Raw genomic sequence first — 27282 nt, 5'->3', positions numbered from 1 at the left:
AACAGTAATAGATCCCACTCTTTTCTGAAGAAGGTATATAAACATAAATAGAGTAAAACATACAGTTCTGGGATTTAGAAAGCTAAAAGGCTTTTTTAGGACTGATTTATAAAAAGGAACAGACCCAGAGTGAACAAACTGCTTCAAGACAGGCCACTCTGACACCTCTCAGTGGTTTCAGATAGTCCATTTCTCTGTACGAGCTTCCACACTTTTGACCAGGCCTTCTCCCAAAATCTCAAAATCCTCCAGAATTGCCTCCACATTGGGAACACAAACCAGCTCGTTGTTCAGAGTTGTCACCTTCCTTCCTTTCATGCTGGCAACCTGCAGGACACAGAAAATATTGCACAAATGGGAGCACCTGCTCAGAGCTGCACTGCAACCTCTTCCAGCCCCAAGTAAGAGAAGTAAATTCCTCTCCTGCCTTGTCACATCCAAACCCTGCTACACCACTGCACCCAGTTCTACAGGTTCCACGTCTCAACACTATCAGTGCTCATTTTTAGAGCTAACAAAGTGCAAAAATGACCCTTCCAGCCCCTTTTAGGGTTCATCCTGGAGCTACAGTCCAAAGACTGCAACGAAGTCAGGAAGCAAAGTAATGGCCAGGGGCATGGTGGGATGACAAGTGTGCATATGCATGGCAGAGCCTGTGTGAGCAGGGCACAGGAGTATGCAAAGGGGATCACAGCACAAGGCTGAGTAAGAGCTGCTTCTGCTCTGCTCTTTTGGTGGGTGTCAAGACCTCAGGTGGGAAGATATCCTTGGCTGCAACAGTGGCAAAAACAAAGCCCTCATGTTTAATCCAGCCAGACTCAGCTCAGATGCAAGCATCTCCTCCTCTGTTTCACCAGTGTGAATAACTGAGTTTCACAACAGCAGCCAGGCAGAATGGCCAATGCCCTCTGGCCGTGAAGAGAGGGGAGATAAATCACCCAGAGACTGACAGCAGAAGAGCCTGGGCTGCCAGCTCTGAGCCATGAGTAACCGGTTTCTTTGCGTCTTTCCTTCATAGAAAGCAGCATGAATCACTCCAGTGTGCCTCACACCTGGCTTAACCACGCTCTAGGGTTTGCCAGCCCACACAGTGCAGCTGGAAAACAGCTCCATGCATTGATGGGACATGGGCACTCTGCACCTGGGCTTGCCACCCTGGATTCTTGTCGGTTGGGTACTTCTGGGTAAGATCCTGAAGCCATAAGTATGGGATAGTCTATTTCCCTTCTCAGATCTGCTGATGACGGAAGGCACTGTGGTCACAGCCCTGTCTTGGTTTCTCTCTTTCTAAGATGCAACAGAAGTATTATCTCCATTTCTCAAAGGGCTTTGTGGCTGATGAGAGTTGGACAAAGCAATTACCAACAGAAAAAAGGCTTTCAGGATAAATACAAAGTTTAAAGCAGAGACAAAAACTCACCTTAAAAGGCTGAGGCTGGAAGCTCAAAGGTTTCCACAAAACTGCAATTACTTCCCCACCATGCTTGTCATAGAAGAACAAGGCAAGATCATCGAAGGCATCCTGGGTAGAAAACAAACACAGCTTGAGGACAGTGACCCCCTCAGTGACAACCCACTGAGTGTCCCTCACTGTGGTCCTCCATCAGCTGACCTGGCACTACCAAGCTGTACTTCCCCAGTGTCCAGGAATCATGTCAAAGATTTCACAATCCGTGAGACAGAAAGAGGCAGGCCCTACCCAGCAGGCAGTCCTGCCACAGTACATTTCATGGCACCAAAGACAAACCCCAATCCAGAGGCCAACATCTCAAGCTCTGCAATCTGTGCAACCAAGGTATCCAAGCTCCTTCTTCCACCAGGATAAACCCCACGTGAGCTGTCAGCACACAGTGTCCAAAAAGGAAATGTAAGAGCAGAGATTTTAAGTAACACTTAACACTGTTCTGTGGGGTGCAAAGAGATGGAAAGCTCAATGGAGGCCCTGCAGGAATCTGTCCTCCCTGCCCCTTGTGTTTCAGCAGTGGTGTCGGTGAGCATCTCCTTTGGTGGTGCTGGGCAGCAGAGATCAAAGAGAGATCTTGCACAAAGGGATTACTAAAGCCCATGGTCTGGCTTCCCCCAAACCCACACAAGCTGGATTCCCAGGGCTGCAAGGAGGCAAATGAGCACCACAGCAGAAGGAAACAATGCTGTGTGCAAGCAACTTCTCAAACACAAAAGTCTGGCCCTACAGCTCATCACCCAACATGCTGATACCAAGAGATGTGTACCCTGTAAGAAGCTGACCAAGACAGCCAAGCAGCTGCTTGCTGATACTTGTTTATCTTGGTGGAGATTAACATCAGGCAACAAGACATATTTACCAGGCTGAGCGAACAGTCCCCAGCATCAGTACAGGAGAAGCTTCTGCACAGGGTTTCACCAGCCTTAGAACAAACTATTGCCCAAAATACAGACTCTCTGCTCCCTTTTCAGCCTTCTCCTCCATCCCCTTAGTTTCCCAGCTTTTACCAAGAGAGGTCTCTGCTGGCATCACCGTATCATGAGGTTTTCATGAGGATGTGCATGAAAAGAAAACCAACATCAAAGACAAGCTTGGATGGGGCCTTGTATGGACATACCAGGATTGCAGTAGGTAAAAAAAGGTGTACTGGGTTGGTGTTATCAGTGATCCTACAGGGCGAGGTGGCATTTTAAGAAAACAGACCTGATAAGCAAGGAGGGGTGGTGTTGTCTGCAACCTCTTCAGACAGATTTGAGTCTGGACTGTTGTTGCCCTCACAGAGAGCAGCAAAATTAGGTCATCAAGATGGGAAGATCCCAAGAACTGCCAACTCACCCCACTCCATGGGCTCTCACAGGGGCAAGCCTGATCAAGGCATTATTTCACCCAACTGTCTAGAAAAACCACTGTCTAAAAATACATTGAGAAAGAGGCAATCCACCCTGGCACTTCTATGCTGAGAGCAACAGGTTATGCCCAGAGCCCAGTCAACAGGAAAGGCTCCTCTTTTAGCCAAAGAGCAAAGAGCAGGAGGGAGGGAAGCTCAAGGATCAGCAATAAAGTTCAGGGCACGCTGACCACCAACATGCAGCTTTCCGAACTAAAGGGGAGCAAAGCATGTGTGAACCTGAAAAAGCCCAGCTCCTCTGCAGGGTGAGGTCTTCAGTGCCATGCAATGCTCCTTGTGAGAACAGCATTTTTCACAGATACATCTTGCTGGACAGAAGCCAGTAAAGCATTTGCAGCAAAGAAACCCTCCCAGGCTCAGCTAATTTCCCAATAAAACCACTGTTTGGTCTGATACCCTTTTTTTCCCAGATAGCAGGGAGCAGATGGCAGATGTTAAAAGGATGGCATCCAATTCAAAATCCCAGCACTTGTCCTGCCCCCAGCATCATCCATGTGGTAGTACTTCAGGCTGGCCTACCAAGCTGTGGAGATGCCCATCCAGTTCTTGGGAAATTGCAGCACTAAAAGGGTCTGGTGTATTAGTCACTGCACTCCTGTTTGTTCAGAGGCTTAAGGAGTAAAAGCAAACAGTTCACCCTCCTTTCCACATCCCATGTTCTCTGCCCAGTGTCACTGGACTTGTTTGAGCCTGCAAACACCTTCTTCCAGCAAAAGTTTCAGAGAAAAGAGAGAAAAGGCAGGGAGTGTGTTTGTTCCCTTCTCAAGCTGCTCTTTGGTTGCAATTCAGCTTTCAAGGCCTAGGGAAATCCCTGCCATCAGCAAAACCTACAGCTGGTTCCCACTTTGCAGAGACATGGGGACCTGCAAGCTCAGGGCTTCAGTTTAGAGAGGCCTCATTGTCCAGGGAGACGGTGTATATGGCACCTGGAAGAAGAGTAGACTGAGCTTTGTAAGAAACCATCCAGCTTAAAGGAATGACAAGGGTGGGGAAATGTAGTGAGTAAAACAATACCTGGATCTAAAATGTGATTACCAGGTTAAGCAGCTCCATCTGAAGCATGGATTTTGCAATGAGCTAAGTGTAACTTAGTTAAGTATCTACTAGTTGTTAGGCATCTACATTGTTAAGTATCTACTTGTTGCTAGTTAACTATCTACTAGTTAAGCATCTACACTGTTGTTTAGGGAGAGGGGTTTTTTCCATCTCACCCTTTATCCACCCATTTTTTTCACTGCTCCTACGAAGAGATTAGGACCATTGCATCACAGCTGCTGGGAGAGCCTTTTAGGGAGGTCTCCACACACAAAAATGTGTCCTACAGTAGCATTTCCTCGTTCAACAGCAGCTCAGAAGGCAAATGCATCAGTAGACACTTGCTCAGTGCTCAGAGCATTTTAAGTGCTCTTAGCAAGGAATCCACCAGTGTAAAACCCTATTAAAAGCTACTTACTTCCAACAAACATTTGTGGTTAACATTTTGAGGTCTCTGTCACCCTATTGTGACCTGCCCTGATGCTCTCAGTTATGTGACACACAGCCTCCCCCACGAGCCAGCAGAGCAAGGAGCACTGTCCAAGTAACCCCAGGCTGGGGCTACCTCTATGACTTTCTTTTAAAAGACAAACGAAATCCAGGTGTAAAGTTTAGGATTCAGCTGATAAAAAGGTTTCAAACTGATTTCAAACCATGCAAACTTTTCCACCCGAGAGCCACATACACACCCTTGTCCTGGGAATTGGGGCAGCAGGAAAAAAACACATAAAGGAAAGAAGCCACCCGCGTCCTCCTGGCTGCATCAGCAAACATGTCAATCCACCAAACCATTGAGAGAAAAGCCTTCTGTTACTTCCTGCAGGACAAATCCTACAGGGCCTTTGGGAGGGCATTACCAACACAGAAGAAATGCAGCCACAAGTCCCCTGTCAGCCCTCCCCAGGAGCACACGGGGCTGATGCCTTGCTGAGCAGGTGGGCACACACACGCATGTGTGTATCCACCCCCAGCCCTGGGCACAGTGCTAAGGGTCTCGTAGTGGCTCTGCAGCTCCGGGAGCAGATGATTTCCTGCCACCTCTGCCCTTCCAAGGGCAAAGATCCAGACAGGAAATTTCCTACATAATATGAGAGCCCTCAGAGTTTTTTCAGCTTGTCCCTGTCTACCTGGTGTCACCACAGGAGGAGTCAGCTCTGTCAGTCAAAACAAGAAGGGAGCAGACTGACCTCGAAAGATTTCACCAATTCCAGCTACATCACATAATCACAGCTTATATATTTTAGGAGACAGATAATTTTTATTATCGTTAATTCCTTCCTAACATGAAGTAGCACATTTTTACACCACGAGAGGAAGAAAGGAAAGGGCTCCAAGTCTTCCCGATAGCTCTTGCCTTAAGGTGCAAAAAATGCAAAACATTGCTTTAGAGGGAAGGATGTTTATAGTAAAGCAGGAAGCATTTTCCTGCTCATCCACACAGAAAAGATCTCACAGGATGGGCAGCTCCTCTGCAACAAGCTCTTCCTCTGGCATGTGCAGCCCAAGAAAGCTAAATCTCAGTGAACGACAGCACATCCCATCAGTGAACTGGTGAGACCAGAGACTCAGTATGAAATGTGAGGTCTGTTCACAGCCATAACAGACAGACAGATGGACATGGCACAGGCAGCTTCACCCAGCATACCCCACCATGAGTGAACAGCTCTGGGAGGTGACCAAAGCCTTTGGCTTTTGTGAGGTCTGGAATGCAGGCAGATGGGCATGGCATGCATTGCCACAAGCCCTGTGTCCTCTGGATGGTCTCCTGAGTCCAGAGAACAGCCAAGCCACCATGAAGCAAAAGCTGCACTGACTAAGCCTTCTCACACCACATCCCTAGCAAACATAGGGGGATTCTGCAGCTCCACAGCCACCATGACACAGACCAGCAGTCATAACAGAGACTCAGCAGGAGCTTCATCTGAAACACTTAAATTCAATTTTGCCTTGCTGGAGAATCCCTACCAGAAGCCAACCCAGGGTTTGCTACACAAGGTGCTCCAAACTGTAAGTAGCAGGGAGGCTGTTGATGGGCTGGTGCTCCAGAGAAGCCCTCTCTGTGGGATGTCTGGCACACAGGATCACAGAACAGGCCTTTTCTATCAGATCTGTTCTAGAATTGAAGAATTTGCTGCCTGAATCCCACAGCCAGCCTTTCATCTCTACCCAGCCTTCCAGGCACCAGAGCAACTCATGCCAGTTCCTGCAGCACATCTCCTTGAAGGAAAAATTCAAGCAGGATTCTACACCTCTCATTTTCTACTCTGATTAAGCTCCCTGGAGAAGGCACACAGCAATCCTTCAGCTCCAGAGCACTACTGCCTTGCTAATCCCTTTGACTTCAGAAGAACAGGGGCAAACAGGCTGGACAGAACAGCAGATCTCCTGGTTACTAGCCCAAACACACTGGGGAAGAAGCTACTCCCTACCCCTCTCAATTCAATCAAAACACCAAGGCATTTAAATCCTGTTTCCATGTAGAAATCTCAATAAAGGGCAAATGTTTCTTTTCTGCCCACAGAAGAACACAAAATCCCACAGCATCTGTGTGGCAGATGTCTGCCTTTGTTGCTACAAACCCACGAGGGCTGCACTGTCAGCCATGGCTTCAGCCCTGTTGCTCAATTCTGTGGTTTGTGATGTTAAGAGAGAGCAAATTACCCTGAATCAAAGCCAGTCAGTTCTGTGTCCAAACTGCCTTCTCATCCAAGATCTCTCATAAGGACTCACTGCTGTCATCATGCTCCTTTCTGGCACCAACTTCTTGCAGGGTTTGGATGACCCCCAGGGCTCCCAGTCCGCAGGACAAGGAGGAGCTGATCACTACTTAGAGCAGCAAGAGCCAGGGAAGGAGAAACAAAGAGGTGCTGGAGAGGCTACCAAGCAAAGCCAAAGTCGATGAAAAGCTCCTGCCTTTAAGCAACAACATCAGTACACTGAGACATGAAGCCAGATGATTTCTGATGGATGGAGTGGCTTCTACTGACAGCTCAGCATCACCAGCTTCCAGTGGTCCTGCAGTGCAAAATCAGCTTTTGAGGCCTTCCAGCCTAACTAGATATGGTTGAGTTTTCTGAGACCATGTGCAGCATCACCTCTGTGATTTTTCCAAGAGAAGAAACACCTGTTTGCCTAGAAAAACAGATATTCATCAGCCCCTCCAGCTCTGCCTGCTACTGATCTGGATGCTGTGAATGACAAGCAAACTTGTTACTGCAAGATACCTCCAATATGACAGCCATAAGGGAACAAACCATATCTAAGAGCTTTCGAGACAAAGAAAAGCCCCCCAGACAGGGATGCTGAGGCAATTTCAGGCTCTCTGCCCCACAGCACATTCTTCAGAGAAAGCTTCAACAAGTTCACGATCTGTTCCCTCCTAAGCACTCTCGGGTCAAAGAACAAGGGACACCAAGAGAATCACCACTGCTTCCAACAAGGCAACGTGACCTTTGCTCACATCCATCTTTCTTCACTGGGATGTTGGAGTATTGGATTTAGGAGCAGCTGTAATTTGCAACCTGACCAAACCCTATTCCAAATCTATTATAACCTGTATTAATAAAAACAGGGAGTAAAAAGCAGTAAAAATTCAGGCAGTTTGGATGTCACTATTGACTGGACCAAGTAAATCATAATTGCCTGAGGATTAATAAAAGCTGCCTTCCAGGAAAATCTTTTCTCTACCTTTCACTTTCAGAGCCACTTACTGACATCAACTTGTCTAGATGCATGAAAGTGTCCTGTAAACTCTGAGGAGTTTCCTGATTGACTGCCTCAATCTACAGCCAGATCTGCTGCAAGCATTTAACAACCTTTCCAGAGAGCTCTCGCAATCAGCTCATCCAGCATCCTCCAGTTCCTCTTTACGCAAGCAGTCTTCCTTCTGTCAGGTTTCCACAAGGGCTGCTTAGCCCTGACCCCTTCAGAGATAGAGGCTCTGTCCCCATGGATCTCCAGCACCTTGGCAGCTGCTGAAAGGTTCTGCTCAGCTCTAGAACCCACTTCTAGCACTGGGTGGAAAAGGATTTCAGGCTTAAAAAACTCCATCTCCTATCCACATCTATTCCTCTTGGCTGAGGTTATATGGCAGCAGGTCAAACAGTCATCATTGAAAAGGGAGGGGCTGGTCTTGACATGACTCCTCAGACCCAGACACCGGGAAGGAAAGTTAAAGAGCCAACAGTTCCAAATCTGCTTCCTGCTCCCTTTTAAAACACTTGTGAAGGATGCTTCTCCCCTTTCTTCTTGCCCCAAGAAATACCCCAGTGTTCTCTACAACATGTCTGCAGGACCTCCAGGTCACCTTCCTTCTCAAACGGAGGAGAGCACTGGGCACCTCCTCTCTCACCTGTCCTTCCAGCTAAAGAAGCACTGCTTTTTGCAGGGAAATTGTGTGTCAACTTTGAGGTCTTCCTCAATTTCATGAGGCCTTTCACACAACCCTGTCTCTCACTTTCCCACCACCCAAGACTGTCCCAAGCTGCTGTGGGTGACAGGAGGACTGAGCTTGCACCTTGGTAGACCTGGCAGCTCTGCTGAAGCCACAACAGATTCCCATAGGCACAGGTTATCATGCTCTGTGGCTGGCACACAGTTGGGGGGTAACAGGGCTGTGCCCAGGATGAAAAAACCTTCAAAGAAACCCTTGCAAGTTTTCTTTGCCCAACTCCTAAGGTACCTGGTTAAGGTGAAAGGGGAGTTTGAACTGAAAGGGCCCAGAATCTTCCAGCCCAAACTGAGTTTCAGTTCAGGCACCACTTTTTCAATGGTGGCCAAACATCAGGACAGGGAGGTAGGAAACCCCCATCCATGGAGACAGACAGCATTCAGCAGGACTGGGCTCTGTGCAGCCTGCTCTAACATGAAAGCTGGCTCTGTCCTGAGTGGGGAACAGGAAAGCTGGCTCTGTCCTGAGTGGGGAACAGGGCCAGAGACCCTCATAGCCCCCTTCCTGCCACAGCCAGCCTAGATTCCCATGCTGACAGTTCTGACAGTGCTCACAGCACTCCTGTCAGTAAGGGATGATGGCACTTCCAAGTCAAGGCAGGCTTTGACAAAAAGGCACCAAAGCCTCACCTCTCTGCACACCCAACACTAGCATTTAACCAAGCTACCACATCTGAAGTGGGAAGGGCCAAAGTGCCAGATGTTGCACATTTGCAAAGCACAGGCTGTCCAGATCCAGGGAGGATCACTGCTCTCATCCAGCACCTTGCATGTCTCCCCAGCTTGCCAAGGCTTTGGCTTGGCCTCATGGTGGAAAAGAACATGGTTGATGACTTTGGATACTGATGTTCTCCATATTCCCACATTACCAACTTCCTCTGTTATTACACATGCAGTCAGACACAGAGAAACCACTCTGTGACCAACACTGATCCCCTGTGGCTCGCACAACCACTGGCCTAACAGCAGAAAGCCTACTGGGACCATGCCATGGATACCTGTACATCCCCCCAGAAACTGTGTGTGGTTACTGCCCATCGTGCACACCAATCGGTGCAAGAAGCCACGAAAAGTGAATTAACTGACTGGAGACAAATGGCCTAGACACTTTTGTGCTGAATACAATGCTCTTCAGCAAAAGCTCCTGGTGGTTTGTATCTGAGCTCATTCTCACGTCACAGCAGCCCTCCCGTTTCCATGGAGGAGGTGGTGCATTCACCAGGACTTCTGCTGGAGAAGCAATGTCCATCCCATGCAAACACCTAAAGATGTCACCAGCCACGTCCTGCAGTGGCAGGCAATCCAAATGCCAGAAGGGAGCTCCCCCTTGGGCACCCCCTCTGCCTCCCCAACAGGCCGTGCTTACCCTCAGGTCCTGCAGGTACAACTGCACAGGGTCATAATCCACCACAGGAAAAAGGATATTCACAGCAGAGCTGTTCTTCACCACACCACGGGAAACCGATTTCACCGGCCGGTCCACGCTCTCCAGGTGCCGAGGAATCTGGTTTGGATTCAGGTGGATCAGGACATCGTAGAAGTCCAAAGGAGGGCGGAAGACCATCTGCACGGAGAAACAAATAGTGCTACTCAATACAGGACACAAGCAAGCAGGAGAGGTAAGAAAGGTTTCCCAAGTCCTTGTTTGCACTTTGTCCCCTTCTCCTCAGAAAGCAGTAAACCAAATTTTTTTTGAGATTAATGTTAGAAGTTTGCCACGGACCCCAGGAAGCCTACTGAGTAAATGCTAGTGGGGTGGGCAGCTGAGAGAGGGGCAAAGAGGTGAGCTGAGGTAGATAACTGCACTGCACATGGCAGAGTCTCAGGATGAAGAGGGGAATCAAGAAGCCAGTAGGAGCTGAACAACACCCAGGGGACACAAGGAGCTGTTCAGTAATAGGATGGCCCCATCTGTCCACCAGGATTTGCCCCAGAGGGCAACAGCATCTTCCATCAAGCAGATAGAGGGTGAGAGCAAAACCCTGTTAATGGAGGGCAGCAATCCCAGACACGTAAATATTTGGACAGGCAGGATCTAGCTGTGGATACAGCTATATTAAAATGGAAAAAACTTAAAACTATGTGTACATTTTCAAATGGAACAAATTATGCAGAGACATGAACAGAGACATGGGACACTGCTCAACTCGGCACTGAAAGAAAACCCATGGCTTGGAGCTGGTTTACAGCCGGACTGGAGAGAACACACATGGAGAACATCAGTGACCAGCACTGAGTCACTCCTAGCTCTAGTCCACACAGACCACTTGTCCCACCCAGTGCTCAAGTCCATGGCTTTCTGTGTGTGCCCTGGGAGCAAACCTACGTCTGCATCTTCATGACAGCAGGCACATCCCCATGGGACCCAAATGCAAAGACAAAAAAGCAACTTGGAGCACTCTCTTAGAGACAGGAGACAACTGTAGAGGAGGCAACTCCAAACTAAACTGGAAAGGCTATTCCCTCCTCCCTGCCCCAAGCTTTGCTTACAAACGCATTACCAGCCCTGGAAATGGCACCCCATGTTTATCCCTAAGGAACATCACAGGCCTGAGAGGACACTGGCACAGACCAGAGGGATTCCATGGCAATAACAGAAGTTCCCACTGCAACGGGCAAGAGGAAGGGAGACAGAAGGTGGCCCAAGGAGACTGAGTCAAGGTATTGGGAGGCTGCTCTTGCCAGGTGACAGCTCATTTTAGAAGCTAACCCTTCCCAGCTCACCCCAACAGTGCACCTCTTGATTTGAGCCTTGGCCCAGCACTGTGACTGCAGCACACTGGACATGTCTCATTCCATCACAGCCCTGTAACACACGCTGCTACTGCCTCAAGTACATCTCACCCCATAATACTTCCAGTGCAAAATGCAGCAGGACTGAAAGCAGTGTTAGTAAGTCCTTTTTATACTGCCTAGGCAGAAGAAAATCCATTCTATGTGCTGCTTTCTGGTTTTGGTTTTAGTTTGGGGTTTTTTGTCCCTAATGTGAATCTGCCATATCTAACCACTGCTTGGCTTTTTCAGTCCTTTCACCTTCAATTTCCTGGTTCACTACTTGATACCCCAACAAACTACCCTTCAAAACACATATACCTCCCTTTAAAGGGCAAATGAACATGTCTACATCTACATCTCAGGTCCACCGCAGTAATGAATGTTTTAGTTTACTTAAAAAATAAAACCACTGAGAAACTGAAAAGGGTTAAACTACATAGAGCTTTACTACTCCACTCAAACCAAAATAACATTGTCCTGAAGTGCCTGGTACTGTCCTGCCAAAACCTCCAACACCCTAAGCTTGGTTAGACTTGAGCACACAAGCCAGATTCGCACAGCTACTCCAAAACAGAGTCTCCCAGAGGAACCATTTGACCCAGTCATGGACATACTACAACTGGCTTGGCACAGGAATATGGTGGGTTTTCTCATGTTCCAAGAAAACCAGAGAATAAACTTGTCCTAGTCACCCCAAGCTGCAGTGCAGAGACGGGTCCCCCAGAACCAGGATGGCACAGAGGGACACCAGCCTGCCTCCTCCCATCCTTGCAGCTCTACATACCAGGGCAACCACATGGCCACAGCCTGAAACCTCCTAGTATATCCCAGTGACCACCACCACAGTCCAGTCTGCTTGGCCAGAGCCTGAAAACCCTTGTGCTGCTGCCCCAGGGGGTTACCTTCATATCCTGGTCGCTGAGTGGGTCCATGAGCTGCTCCTCCAGGACACGGAGAGACTCCAAGGCAAGCAGGACAAGGCGCTGCAGGATCTGGGATGGGAAAGAAGTCAGAGGGTGAAACTTGGCAGTCCTGGATGTAACAGAGACCCCACTCCCTCAGAGGGCTGCCAGAGCTGGCTCCAGCACTGGGAACAGGGAACTGCCCCAAGCCAGCAGCCACCAGAGGCAAGCCGACAAAGGGCATAGCTCACCTGTGCTGAGGGGCGCTCCCGGGTCCACATGGAGCTCCACTGGTCTTTGGGGGTGGCCAGGAACATGACAGGGAGGCGAGAACGAACTGCTATAAACTTGTTCTTGATCTCTGTGCAGTCAGAGTCTGGAGAGGGCAGGCAGACAGGTGAGATGCTCTGCCCCATCCACAGCCCTCCAGCCTCATCACCCCATCACAGCCAGGAAATGGCAGCACAGCAGGATTTATCCCCTCCCACCCTCTGATCCCACAATACGCATGCAACCAGAGCTCCTTCACCTCGGGCTTGCTCCTCACTCTCATTAGATGGACCTTTGCTCTAAACCCACTCAAGCAGGCTCAAGCATGGCAGGTACTGGAACTGACACAAGCTGGAAACTCACATTGTAAGCTAGTGACAGTTTGTATTATTCAAATAGTGTTCTATCTTTTGTCTTTTATTTCCCCTCAAATGGGGAAATAAATAGCTCTTTAGTTCCTTAAAATAAGCTGGAGGGTGCTTTGGAAAATATCAGTTTTCAAAACCCAATTCTCTCCCAAACACCTTTACCTTTTTTTTATAAATCTGCTTTAAAAGCTGGGTGTAACTACCTCCCCCACCCCATGACTTTGCAGAGTCAAGACAATCCCATGGGCTCTTGTGGCTCCAGCATGTATCCAAAAGACAATCAACAGACAAAACACTAGAGGGCAGGAACAGAGGGCTTCAAAGACACCACCACATCCACCACCACCCACGCTTGTCACAGATTTCAACAAGACCAGAAGGAGCAGAGCATCATCACTGAGATCCACCTTCTCAGAGGCAGGCAAGAAAAAAAAAAAACAAAACAAAACAAAAAAAACCCACACACATGGCACAACCAAACCCATCCTGTAGGCAAGTTAAACATGACAGGACAGGAGTAAAGGAGTGGAAAATCTCCTTGCCCCCAGCACAAGCTATGATGCCTTCCTGTATCCAGGAGATCTGGAGCCAGGCACTGACTGAGGAGGGCTCAAGAATCTCATGTTGCAGCTCTCCTAGCTGCTGCCTGCTCACCTGTGAGGCCAGTGTTTAGGTTGACAATCAGAGGGTTGTTTTTCCAGTCAAAGGTTGCCAGCAAGTTGAGGAAGCGCAGGAACCCCACCTGTGGAGAGCTGCAGGCAGGACAAAACAGTTCAACATCAGCATTTGCTCTCCTGGCAGCAAGAAAGGCTGCACTTGGTTAGTGGATGCCCAACCCACATGCAACCCAAGAAGAGATGTCTGTAGTGGGAAAGGGAAGTCCAGAACGAGTTTGAGACACTCCCTCTTCTCCAAATCTCCAGAAAAAGTCTTTCCCCCCTTGTTCCCCACTTCTCAGTAAAAAGAAACCAGCAGAATGTGAATCATTGCCCCCCTGCAGCTGCCCCATCTCCTGATGCTCTTCCCATCCAGACTCCTGGGTCTGGAGCAAGGAGGAGGTGGAGAGAAGGCTGCTCCCATCTCTGGTGCAGGTCTGAACACCAGCCAAGTTCCCAGTGTGCCTCTTTCCCTGCAACACAACACATGCACAAAGCCAGACAGCTGGGAAGATGGGGATTCTGTTATTTTAGGAGACAAGAGAGCATTCTAGGCATCAGACTGCTGTTCCTGCTACTTTGGGAAAGGAAACTCTACCCCAAGTGCAGGGCAGAGTAACCTTTTGACTCCGCACAGAACAAAAACATTTCCTTTAACTTCATTTCACTTCCTCTGGGCCCCACAACATCTGTCTGCCAGGGACCAGCAAGCAATTGGTTCTCTGGGATTATCTACCAACACACTGTTCCATTCAGCTTTCAGAGGCTGACCCCTCGTCCTTCCCTTCGAAGCCTCCTCCAGGAAGAAGGGAGGCTGGAGGTGCCAGCACCCCTAAAATCCTTCCCAGGGAACCCAGGAGCCCCAGCATGCTGGTAGCCACAACACAGCCCTCACCCTGCTTCTCCTGGCCATCACCCCCAAAATGAGAGGCCTCACCAGTCCTCCAGAAGGCACAAGACACCCGGCAAGTGCACCCAGCACCTAGAGGCCACAGGGACACTCACTCCCGCCCTTACCTGCTTTCCCCCTTTCTCTGCAGTGCACAGGGCAGGGAAAGCCACAGCCCTGCAGTGCTAAGTGTCTCCATTTCCTCTGGCAACTCCCAACAGGACTTCGGACAGTGTTTTGGCAGCACAGGGGCCTCATGCTCCCTGCTATGAACTCTCCCAACACCTCCTGCCTGAGCAGCATCCCACCCTTCCTCCATCCCAGGTAATGAAAGGGACTAAATCCTCATCGGGCCAGCCTGGGCTCCTCATCCTCACCTGGGTGGTGTGAACGGGGCTGGGTGGAGGAAGAGAAATGCCACAAGGAGGTCCACACACTCCTCAGAGATGCTGTCACTCAGGAGCTGGGCACTGATCCAGCGCTTGGCCAGCCGGGAAGTGCTGCCGAACACAGGGTGCTGCTGCTGGAGCCTGTGAGGAGGGAGACATGCCACTGCTCAGCCCATGCATCCCAGGATCCACAACAGCCTCTTGGCATTTGGCAAGAAAGAAGAGAGGAGCAAAAATCTGCAAGGAACACTTACACAGCATCACAAGCACAGGGACTTTTAGCAGGTTCTGAGATTTTGGGGGGAAGAAGGGAAAAAGCTGCCTCATGCTCCTCTCTAACCATGCTGCTTCTTAGTACTTGTTTCCCCACACCAGCGAACTCAGGGTGACAACTTGTGCCACCCACACCCACACCCATCCCTTAATCCTTCTGGAGAGCTTCTCACAAGGTTGGCTGAAGAGCCACTTCCCACAGCAAGCTCCTCTACCCACCATCTCCCTCCAGCATCCACAGGCACCTCCATGCTGGTTTCAACCACATCCCACATTCTGACCCCCTCAGGCACCTTCTGCCTCACCTACCCATGCAGAGAGCTGGTTAGATAGGGCAGATGCAAAGTCTCCAGCTCCAGCTGCCGAGATTCCTCTGTGTCCTGGTACTTCAGCATCCCTTCTGGGGTGACCACTTCCTTCAAAATCAGGGGCTCCCGGTGGTAGGCTACTTGGAGACGGAAAACGTAGCCATCCTGAGATGGGAGCACAAGGCAAAGTCAGGCTTGGTGGTGACACAATCAGCATGGTGTGTGTTATGCTGACCCTCAGGGATACAAGAGCAGCATCCTGACATCAGTGCAGTCTCACCACACTCTTTCCTAGGCCCACCATCCAAATATTGGTTTTGTCCAGTGGGACCACTGCCACAGCCCCCCCCCCCGAGTAAGGTCAGGCCTGGAAAAGGTTCCAGGGACCCCCCTACCTTGTACACGTCGGTGTGGGTGACTGCAGGCCTGCAAACCAGCTGGTGCTGCTGCCGGAGGAGCTCAGCCAGCTGGAGGTGGAAAGCGGCCTTGATGCGCTTGATGGCTCCTTTGTCCTGTGGCCACTGGCCACTGCCTTCCATGTGGCAGATGACTGGGAAAGAAGGGATAGCAGGAAGTCAGTGAGTCCCACACAGAAATAAGGCGTTGGATAGGGGTGTCTGGAACTACAGGTTATGGCAGGAGGAGCCACGGTTCTGTTCCTGCCTGCAGCACACCAACACAGCAATAACAGAGCCAGCATCACTGCTTGCCTCCACTTCCCTCCACTGGATCATCTCCCACTCACATCTCTCTCCACTTACCCTTCAAAGGGGTTATGTAGGCCGGGCAGGGCTTCTTCTCTGAAGGAAGCAGCAAGTGCTTGCTTCTATTATGGAAGGAATAAATCGGCTTCATAGGAATGGGAGGAAAGACCTGAAAGAGAATAGCCACCCAGCAACTGAGAACAGGGAGCAGAAACCTCTTGACAATGTGTTTCCCCTCACCCAAACCTCCCACACCAGCAAAGCCCTCCAATACAGAGGATTTGGTCAGCTTGTGCACAGCTAACACAAAGGACAAACAGCAAAGAAGAGGCCCCACATCGCCCCAAGGGCTCTCAGGAGCCACAAAACCAGTGAGTGACCCATTCTCTCGGTCCTCCCTCACGCCAGGGTACACCCCAGCTCGCTGCAGACCCCCATGCATGGCCATGCCCCAGGACACTCACATCTGTGTAGCGGAAGGCTGGATGGACACCCTGCACAGCCGTCACAGTCAGCGGCAGCTCCTTCAGGTTCCAAAGCTTGCGGCTCAGGTCATCGTAGGAGCAGACGACGCTGACCATGGCCTCCTCGCCCGTTCCCGATGCCTGCAGACACAGGGAGCCTCTCCATGCACCTCTACTGCTCCTGCACTCAGCTCACCTCCCTCATGGGCTGGCATCACAGCCAAACTCTGAGGAGCCAGCACTGCTACCCCAGGGAGCAGCTTCTGGCAAGAGCACTCAGCAAAATGGGGAGGTCAGAAAGAGAGGAAAGACAAGGGCAAGGCTGGATGTGACTCCCCAGCAGCCACAGGCATCCTAGAGGCTGCATTTCCAGTGGCAAATACAATTATTTCTTTTGCAAAACACTAAGGCAGCACCAAGAGCTGTACTGCCAGCAATCGCTATAATAAAGGAGAAGCCAAGAATGATCTGGGAATAAAGAGATCACACATTGGCAAGGTGAGAGCCCTGCCACTGTCTCCCCAGCAGTTACCATCACGTCAACAGAGGCAGCAGTTAACAGAAAACTCCACTGACTACATCCTTAGCCAGGGCAGAGCTCTGGAGCATGGCAAAAGCAAAGACAGAAAACATTCAGAGCATCACAAGAGCCTTGTGGAGGGCAGATGAGAAGCACCAAAAGGAGAATTGGTGCTGCCCTTCCTGCTTCCACCTCCCCAAATAACAACAGAGGAGCTTGAACAGGGAGGACACACTGGTGACACCAAACCACCCAGCTCAGAGGCAGCTGAGAGCCACACAAGGAGCCAACCTGCCTGGAGTTTTCTGACGCTGGGCTCTCCGGCAGAGCAGCAGCACCCTCTGTGGGGTGTGCCACAAACAGCAAACCCCGGCCTGCCTGTGGCTGCACCCTTCCTCTGCCTTTATCCCCTCCATCCTCGCACTGCTGGCTCCCCAGGCTGACTGCACACAAACAGCTGGAAGACTAGACACCCCTGTACCCACCACCCCACATTCAACAGCAACTTTCTACTTTGTTCCTCAAGGACTGGCAACAATGGGACTCCTAAGCACCCCTCAGGCTCCAGGAAAGTGCATCCCCTGTCAAACTGGGGTGTAACAGCCCTGCTAACCCCAGACCAGCTTGAAAGGACACAGCACACAGACCTTCCTGCCTCACCACACAACAGGCTATGAAAACCAGCATCTCATCCCAAATCTGACACCCAACTCTGCCCAGACTGCAATTGGTCCTGGCACAGGACATTCTTTCCATCAAATGTGCACCCCTTAGATCTTAAAAAGAGGAAAGGAAACAATTTCTTCTTCCATCCGACAACCAGGTAAAGAGCTGGTTGTACAAAAAAGACCAACTAAGTGTGCCAAAGTGCTGATGGCTCATCTCCAGACTTTAATTTCACAAGCTGGAAAGCAGAAGTTGTAAGGAGGGACATTTCCCAGCCTCCAAGACAGATCTTTTCTGTCTAAAAGTGGAGTTTCTTTGTTTCAGCTGCACATTCAGACAGAGTACAATCTAGCACTTTGCAATATGCCAGGAAAGATCCTTTTCAGGGGTTTCCCAGATGGACCTAAGGGATGGCAGCACAGAATTGTCTGGCCCATGTCCTGCAGGATGCAGTACCTCAAAGGTGCAGCCAGAGGAGCACTTTGCGACAGCAATATATCCTCAGACATCTGGACAGAGGGGCAGAAGCAGAGAGAATAGGACACTGGGATGCTTGCAGGGGAAAATGAGGTGTGGGGAGTGCTAAAGCAAGAGGATTTCAGCAGTTATGCCTTGGCTGCCATAAAAGACTTGGTAGATCCTTACCCTTACTACATTCTCCTGGGAACCACCCAGCTGCCTCAGGGCCACTAAAATGACCTTCCTTACAGCCCTCCCCTCACTGCTCTTCCTGGAAAAAGCTCCAGCCCCACTGGGAGACCAATTATACCTCTTTCCCAGTCCTGATCACAGATTCCAGCAGGGCTCCTGTGTAGCAGATGGAAGACTCAGGAATGTCCGCATGCCTGTGTGGGAGAAGACAACAGAGCATTAAAGCTATGACATGCCAGCCCATTGATCCTATCGACACTGCATGGGTCAGCCCAAGGATGAGAAATCCCTCTCTAAACAAAGGTCCTGGTGAAAAGACAGATCTCTGTGCATTCCTCCCTTGCCCAAGTAATCCACCCAAAGCAGAATAGTAACTTGTGCAGCTTCACAGGATGCAAAGCCAAGTGTGCTGCCTTCCCTCACAAGACCCATCCTCAGGTCAGGATAAAGAGGCTCAGGCAAACCCTCCATTGTGTGGAAGAGGGCCTCACTTTTGGCAGATGGTATAAACTGCAGCAGAGAGGCTTTCCAATGCCATAGGGAGGACCCTCTTGTGAACCACTACAAGGTCACAGAGGATTTCATGAAAACGTCCTCCAAGGTCCAGACAGTTCCTCTTCCAGCTCTGACAAGCGTCCCAGCACCCCATCTGCATGTTCATGTTGCCTCCTTGCCCTTAGCATCACCTCCAGCAGAGGCTACAGCACCAGGTGCTCGTCCTCCCCATCCACTCTTGGGAAGCGGCTCACAACATCAGGACAACTAAAATGATTTCCAGACCTTACAAATCCGAAATACCCCACAAAGCACGAAGCTGACAATGGGGTCACCAGGGACAAGACACACAGCAGGAGAGCAGCAGTGACCCACAGCTGCTGCTCAGTGCAACTTACAGCTTCAGCAGGTGCCGGATGATCTGCTCAGGAATGAGGCGCTTCTGGCAGACTGCGCTGGCCTCCCACACCACCGCCTCACAGATGCTGCCATCCTGGAACCGACGCAGCTCCGACTTCTCTCCCCAGAAGGTCCGGAACTCCAAGGCCTGTGGGGGCACATTGACCAAGCCAGACCAGGGACACACGTCATTTCTGGGCCAGACAAAACCCTCCCACGATCACCAGCCAGCCTCAGAGCTGTCTGCAACCACAGCACAGCACCAGCTTTGCTCTTACTCAGCACAAGCAGGGCTCCCCTCACCTCAGGGTGATCAGCCTGCGGACCCTTCTCCAGGGTGCTGGCAGCAAACTCTGGGACAAACAGGAGCCCAAACGTCAGGGGCCCAACATCCTTGTGTTTTGGGGGCTCAGCATCAATTGGCCACTGTGGAAAAATGAGGAACATGAAGCACAAGGAGAGATGAGGCTTGTGGAGGAGCAGCTTCTGGGATACTGGGATGTCAGGTGAACCTCCTGCTATGTTCTCCCAGGTGCCCAGACAAGCACAGACAGGTAAAGCCTTATTTAACAGGTCTCTGCAATGAAAACAAAAGCAGTCTTCACCCTGCCCCATTACTGGACCAGGACTCGTGCCCAGACTAAGCCACACAGCTGCATCCCACAGCCCAGTGCAGAGCCTCAGGTTCTGTATTCCCAACAAAGGGGACAAGCCTGTCTCCTTCCCCAGTGAGCTGGGATGCCGTCCCTGTGCTCTGTAGTGCAACAAGAGACACTCAAGACCCCAAAAGCTGCAAAGGATGCAGTGTCATTACCAAGCTGCATTACCTCAGAGATCTGGGGCGTGGAGTGAGCCACAAGCTGTGCTCTCCCAGACAGACCACGTGCCAGCAGTGAGACAACGAAGGGCAGGGCCGCAGCCACGTAGTTCCCACCCCGATCCATCAGCTCATTCAGCAGCTGCATCTTCTTGCAAGTACCCTGAAGCTTGGAAACATGCTTCAGGCTATGGAGAAGAAGAGAAGCTGGTCACCTATCTCTGCCAGCAAATCCTTTCTGAGAGAGGGATATGTTAAGAGGATGGATAAAGTGGGGAACTGAGGGCCCTAGCCCAGGATGGCTGCTACAATAATGCACTTTGGCATCTCAGGAGATGCCGGTCACTGTTTCCAAGGCTTGCGACCCTCCTTCTGGGAAGCTATCTAGGCAGTAAAAGTGGAACAGCCCAGTGCAAGGAGGTACCAGTGTCCATCTCAGAGCTTAGCAGGGCCACCTCCCACCAGGTAAGTCCAAATCTACCCCAGCACAAAGCCAGAAGCAGCTCACTCCTCTTTGAACAGGCTCCCTCAGTACCAGTCCACCAACACACTGAGACTCACTGGAAGACGTGGTCAAAGGTCCTGAGCATTGGCTTTGGGGTCATGAGCAGCACCTGAAAGCCATCCACCATCCGATCATCCAAAATCTCCATAGAGTGCTTGGCTTCGAACTGGACCTAAGCCAGGAGGGAAGGCAGTGCAGGAGCATGAATGCAAAGGGGGAAGGAAAGCAAATCCCTCCAGCAGTGGTCACTTGTGCTCCCCCATCAACCAGGGCCAGCCCAGTTCCATGGTCAGCAGCTTACTCAGATCCCAGTCTCTGTTCTTAGCATGAAGCCAAGTCACAAGCAGCTCCTGCTGCTGGCCAGACAGTCCCTTCTTAATATCCCTGCCGTCAAGGTGGGGTTCTTTTCTCCTTTAGAACAGTTACATCTGCTGAACAGCTGCTTGGCTTCACACAAAGGTGCACACAAAGAGGGAAACAACCTAGCCACATCACTCCAGCAAGACTAGCAAGGCAGCAGTACATCTAAGTCTCCAAATTCACTTCCAGTCTTCAAAGCTGTAGATGGTAAAAGCTTAAAAAGCCACAGTGAACGCCCTTCCCTGGTCCTACATCCTCCTCGAAGACATCTAACCACTCTCTGCCTGTCTGAGCTCACTCCTAAGACAGCACCTCAAGGAGCCACCACAACCTGCACAGTACCTGGTGGTATTTGCTGGCAGTCATATCAGCACAGAGATTCACCAGTCCAGAGGGATCCACAAAGACCACTTCAAATGCCTGGTGGAAATCATCCAGAACAGGCTGGAAAAGCAAACATGGTCCTTAGTACTCAGCACATCACAGCCACCAAGACACCCCAACATCGTTGCCATTTGCCATCCCTGCAACAGGCACATCCCTGCCCCAGAGCAGTGACAGTACAGACGGACACAGGCATGAGACTGCCCCCAGAGGGCTGCTTACCAGGGAGGGATCAGCATCCTTGGCTAGGCTGATCCCTGTCACGCTCAGGTCAGTGGTGGCTGTGGGCAGACAGGAAGGAACAAGTCACACCACCATCCACATCTCTCCCCCTGGTGACAGTGGCACAGTTATATGTCAATACCACCAAGGTCTCACAACATCAACAGTGCTACAATATAATGCCAGCCTCCACCTCATGATGGGACTTACCCACCCTCCTGCAAGCTGCATCATCCAGCCCTGCTCTGCTGGCTCATCCCCTCCCGTCCATCCCTCCCACATGGGCTTAGCACAAAAGAAAAACCGCAATGGCCTCTCTGCCTCTTCCCCCACTGTGTTCAGGCTTTGTGCAGAGACACCAACCTTTCCCAGTCCAGAGAGGCCCCTGGAAACTCACCCAGGAATTGCAGAGTGCTTCTCAACACCTGATACCCACTCATCATCTTGACAATCTTGCGCTTCATCAGCAGGTAGGCAACAAGCATGGAGACCAAGAAGCCACTGAAGCACCCCAAGCCCTGTGAAAACAGAGGTACCACAACTCCATTGCAATCCACGGGTTAGGATGGGGCCTCCATGAAACCCTAACACAGGTCAAAGCAAAGCTACAAGCCACCACCCCATGCACCAGGACCAAACCACCACCTTTTCCAGCCTAGGAAGGAAAGCAGGCCAAAGGCAGGTTAGCCCGGAAAGCACAGCCTCCCCTGGCACAGAACACACCTTGCAGAGCTGCCGCTGGTTCAGCCAAACTTTGAGGAGGGCCAGGCCATCCTTCATGCCTGGGAAGTCCGTGGCTGCGTTAGACAAGAAATGCAGGTGGGAGAGCATCACTGTGTCACAGAGGATGGAGTTGTTGTAGTGCGGGGTCGGTGGCTCAGTGGCTCCTGTGTGGGCAGATGACAGCACGTTGGACCCAATCACCAACCGCCTGCCCACAGAAAAGGGCTGCAGCAAACCCACCTGAAGGCACTGGGTGCAGTCTCTGCCTGAAACAAACAGCCTCATGTTCCCCCAGCCCCAGGCCCTACCTTCTTTGGGGGTGCTCTGCTCCATGAACCAGGTGGTCCGGACATTGTTCTTGCTGGGATGAAAGCGGCTGGGTTTGAAGAGACCCGAGTCGGGACAAGCATGGAGTCGGACAGTGACCATCTTCTCATCCTTGCCTGTAAGCACCCGGGGGAAGATGTGCAGGAGGAAGAGATGTCAGAAATTAAACTGGAAAAACACAGAGCATGCCCAGCCTGGGCAAAGGAAAAAGCTCCTTCCCAGCAAAGTTCTGCAGCAGTGGAAATCATCTCAGAGCACAGAGTGACTACATCCCAGAGTCAATGATGACCTTGAGGCCACACTGTTCATATCGCAGTCCCATCTTCCTCCCCACTGGCCAGCCTGGCACCCCCGCCTGCCCTCGCCCTGTCATGCCACGTCTGTCCCAGACCCCAATCCACTAACTCCTGGAGGCTGTGGGAACCAGCAGGCCCCAGCAGCCCATCCATCCCACATCATCCCATCAGGGAAGAGCCAGGCTGCACACAGGTTCCTGGGGAAGGCAAGAGGACGGTGGGGAACAGGGCTGGGGAGAGCAGGGAGGATGGGCAGTGCTGGACACAGACGTGTTTTGTAGGGTTTACTTTTTCACTCCTTAAAGTATGCACAGGATGTGCCAGCCAGTGAGGCCAAGGCTGGGGTGCCCAGCCAAGCTGCAGAGGAGGACTGGGAAGGGGAGAGACCCTGAGGACTAGACTCTGGATGAAGGGAGAAAACAACTGAGAAGCACCCAAAATTTATCATCAGTTGTGTCATACATGAAATCCCTAATTGTGCTTGGTCTTTGCATATTAAGTGCTTTAATTAATTAATTCTGAGTTAAATATTTTAAATGTAAAAATAGGCCAGGTACAAAAATCAAGTTCCATTATCAGTGTTTTCAATTGTTCAAAGTAGTTTATTAAGAGAGTTGCACCCTTCCCAGTTAAAAATTCCCCAGTTAAAAATCCCCAACTTATGCTACCTTTTCAAACTTCAAACCACCTGTACACCACAAGAGTTATCTTTCCTGTGTTTACCGTATACTTTTACAAGTGTTTTAAGATGTGTTGGATGTATTTTAATATTTTTTTAGGTGTTTTTACTTGCACTTTGGCTCCAAGGACTAGCTCCAAAAACCCCAGCTCTAATAGCCAGCAGCTATTTTTAGCCCCATAGCCGTTACCCTGCAGGCAAGCTCCCTGGCAACCTGAATTTTAATGAAGGCATTTTAGCACCCTTATCTCAACTGATACCACTCCTCTGACAACGATGAGCCATTGGTGGACGGAGATGATCTGTCAAAGGGAAAGCACCAATCACTTTAAACCGAAGGGGCGGGCTGTGGGCGGGCCGTGGGCGGGCTAGGGCGGAGCAAAGGCACTATAAAACAACGAGGCGGGCTTCAAAAAGGAGAGAGGAGAAAGCAGAGAGGGTCTTCTGCAGGGTAGCTGTGGTGGACATCTAGTGCTGGGTATTAGAAGCCTTACTCCTATTAAGGAGCCTTTAGTATTTTTTTTTACTTTTGGACCAGCCAGCAGTCAGCCCAGCACTGCAAGTTCTTTTTCTCTACCTGAGGTCCAGTGCTGTCTCAGCCAGAAGATCTCAAATCCCTGTGTTCCTGGGGCATACCATCTATCGAGCCATAGCATCCCAAATTTTTATATTTTTCTAATTTCTGTAAGTTTTCAATTTTTCTATTTTCAATAAATTATTTTAATTTTTATTTAACTAAGAGTTGTCTCATTTCTCACAAGTTGTGATGGCAGCCCCAGACTGATCCCTCCCCAAAGGGTTGCTAAATGGTATGAGACCAAGACCACCACCACCACCCTCCACCCAACACCAGTATCCAGTCACACTCCACACGAGAGCAAGGGTCAAGTCCCACCTTGAGGCCTCAGGAGCAGAATGGGCTTCAGATGGTTGCTGTTCATGTAGGCAAACCTCACACTGCCAAAGAGCTTCTCCTTGGACAAATGCTGGGCGATGTGGGACAGGTAGAGGGCCCTCTTCCGATGGTAGCGTTGATTCAGGTTATCTTTGTCCTGGAAGATTTCCTGGGAAGAGAGAAACAGGGCAGTGCCACCTCACCTGCCTGCTGAGCTCAGTTCAGTCCAAGGCACCTCACCACCCACAGCTCTCCCTGGCCCCACAAGCAGCCCTGTCTCAGCACCAAGGAGCTCCAAGTCGGTTGGGAGCTTGCTGCTGGCTCACCAGGCTCCAGGACTGCAGGAGACGAGCAGTCACACAGCTAAACAGGGTGTGCTTGGTCTCAAGCTTTTCTTAGAAGCAAGTCTGGGCAGCAAGGGGAGGTTACCAGCCTCCAAACATCTCCCTCCCTGTAACACTGTCTTGGGAGCTGGGACAGAAATGCAGTGGGGTACAAAACCAGACAGCATGCATCTCCCTGGCAATGTTCAGTCCAGGCAGAGAGGAGGAAGATCCTGATGAGGAACTAAGATCAAACAACTGCAAGCTCTGATAGAGCAAGAGACCAGACCACACTCCCCAGCTCCTCAAGGAAGTCACGCTGCATGTCCAGATGCTGCCACCTCACTGAGGAATGGAGAGGGCAAGGGTCACAGAGGACAGGAGGGGACACAGCTCCAGGAGGCCCCAGGCCATGTAGGTGGTGGAATGGCCAGACTCACCCGTGGCATGGTCACTGCAACGTCCACATTGATCTCTGGCCTAACACAGGTGCCCAGCAGGTAACTGCCCACCACCTTCAGCTCGGCTGGGGGCACGAAGTGGAACCTGCCCTTCACATTGAACGGCACTTGCAGGAACGGGACCTTCACATCCTTGGAAAGCCAGGCCTGGTCAGTGAGCTGGGAACAGACAGGACACACAAAATGCTCTAAGCATCAACAACAGCAGATGTGCGGGGACCAAGACCCCACTTCCCGCACAGCTGCACCCCGAGCTTAAAGACAGTGTCCCCCTTTTTCCTCCAAGAAAAAGCAAAGTATTTTTTTTTTCAGAGAGAAAGTCCATGAGGAGCTCTGCTTGCAGAGCAACAGCAGAGCCTGCTCCTGCTCCTGCTCCATACAGGACAGGGGTCTTGCCACCTCTTCCATCACTGTGGAACATACTTCAGTTTCTGGGGTCTCTGGGATGGTGCTCAGCAGGCTGTTAATTTCATGGAGGAAGGCATCAATCTTCTTCTTCTTGGTCTCTTTCAACGTCACCTCCTTCAAAAGCTCTTCGATCTGTAGGGGGAAAGGGGACCCTCAAAGGCAGCTGCAACACTGGAATTGCTCCTGCCTTTTACCTTGTCCATCAGCACCAACCAGGAGTGTGGTGCAAAGAGCAGCTGGTCAGCTAGGGAACACACCAGTTTTGTCTCCACAAACCCTACCTGGAGCTGGCAGTTTGATCAGTTCCTGCCATTTCCTGTGAGTTCTGGATGGCAATCATCTCCATCCCAACCAAGGACCAGGCAAAAAACCCTGATGTAATTCACACATGCATAGCTCTCAGGAAGGCTGTTTATATAACGGAGAATCAGGTGCAGGAAACAACCACACAGGTTCCCACCACAAACCAGGCCCTAGAGATCCTGCCACTGATACCAGCAAGTAGCCAGGAGATCAAAGCTGTTCCTCGTAAAAATCACCAATGTTAGAACCACCTGAGGGACAGGATGCCATTCAGAGGGACCTGGACAAGCTCAAGGAGTGGGCCCATAAGAATCTCATGAGGTTCAACAACAGCCAGTGCTAGGGCTACACCTGGCTTGTGGGATGAACAGACCCAGAGCAGCCCTGCCCAGAAGGACTTGGGGGTGCTGTGGGTGAGAGGCTGGACATGCCCCAGCCATGGCACTCACAGCCCAGAGAGCCAAACATGTCCTGGGCTGCATCCAGAGCCCCGTGGGCAGCAGGGGAGGGAGGGGATTGTGCCCTTCTGCTCTGCTCTGCTGAGACCCACCATGAGCACTGCATCCAGCTCTGGGGTCCCAGCACAGGAGGGACAGGGACCTGCTGGAGCCAGTCCAGAGGAGGCCACAGAAGATGATCAGAGGGATGGAGGATCCCTCCTATGAGGAAAGGCTGAAAGCATTGGGGTCGTTCAGCCTGCAGAAACAAAGGCTCTTAGGAGACTTATTGCAGCCTTCCAGTACTGGAAAGGGTTATAAAAGGGCTGGAGAGGAACTTTTTACAAAGGCATACAGTGATAGGAAAAGGGGCAGTGGCTTTGAACTGAAAGTGAGTAGGTTTAGATTAAAAACTGGGACGAAATTTTTCCCTGTAAGGGTAGCGAGGCACTGGCATGGGTTGCCCAGAGAAGCTGTGGATGCCGCACTTTTAAAGTGTTCAAGGCCAGGCTGGATGGGGCTCTGAACAACCTGGTCTAGTGGAAGGTGTGCCGGGGGAGGGGGGGGTTGAAACTAGGTGATCTTTAAGGCCCCTTCAAGCCAACCTGTTCTATGTTTCTATGACCTAGTTACAGCTGATCTTCACCTAACACAGCTTGATAACCCAGGTCATCTCCGAGTCCGGGTCCCGCAGCCCCCCGTGCTCCCCTCGCGGGGCCCTCCAGGCTGACCTGAAGGCGCAGCAAGCTGGAGTGGAACAGATCCTCCGTCTCCTTCAGCTGGGTCAGCTCCTCGCTGGTCGGTGGCTTGTAGAGCTCGGCGCGGCTCAGCTTGGCCGGCTGCAGAGCTGCGGCTGTCGGGGCAGCCCTCTTCCGCCGCCGCGCCGCGCCCCCGGCGGGGGGCTCTGGGCCCTGCTCCGCCTCCTCCGCCGCCTCCGGAGAGCCCTGCAGGGAGAACACAGCACAGCATAGCATAGTATGGCTCGGCTCGGCTGGGTTCGGTTCAGATCATCCCCGCGGCCGCCCCCGGCCCGGACCCGCCGCCTCTCACCGCCAT

General features: G+C 51.1%; 1 protein-coding gene across 1 annotated transcript; it reads right to left on the bottom strand.

The window, feature by feature from the left end:
- NOL6 (nucleolar protein 6) lies at window positions 1-27282 on the bottom strand (the record flags this gene model as incomplete). Its single annotated transcript, XM_082301717.1, has 26 exons — window positions 1-327; window positions 1421-1522; window positions 9724-9921; window positions 12035-12124; window positions 12286-12410; window positions 13327-13424; window positions 14595-14747; window positions 15189-15352; window positions 15583-15737; window positions 15949-16060; window positions 16356-16496; window positions 18311-18386; window positions 19086-19234; window positions 19390-19512; window positions 19914-20091; window positions 20465-20580; window positions 21111-21212; window positions 21375-21433; window positions 21772-21892; window positions 22098-22261; window positions 22406-22540; window positions 24295-24463; window positions 25058-25237; window positions 25502-25618; window positions 26958-27170; window positions 27277-27282. The coding sequence occupies 26 exons, from the start codon at window positions 27280-27282 to the stop codon at window positions 178-180; spliced, it is 3396 nt and encodes a 1131-aa protein (XP_082157843.1). The 3' UTR covers window positions 1-177.

Source organism: Coloeus monedula (genome assembly GCF_965178545.1).
Source record: "Coloeus monedula genome assembly, chromosome: Z".
Lineage (NCBI taxonomy): Eukaryota > Metazoa > Chordata > Aves > Passeriformes > Corvidae > Coloeus > Coloeus monedula.
Note: the sequence above shows the minus strand (reverse complement) of the source record. Positions and strands in the feature narration are given on the sequence as shown.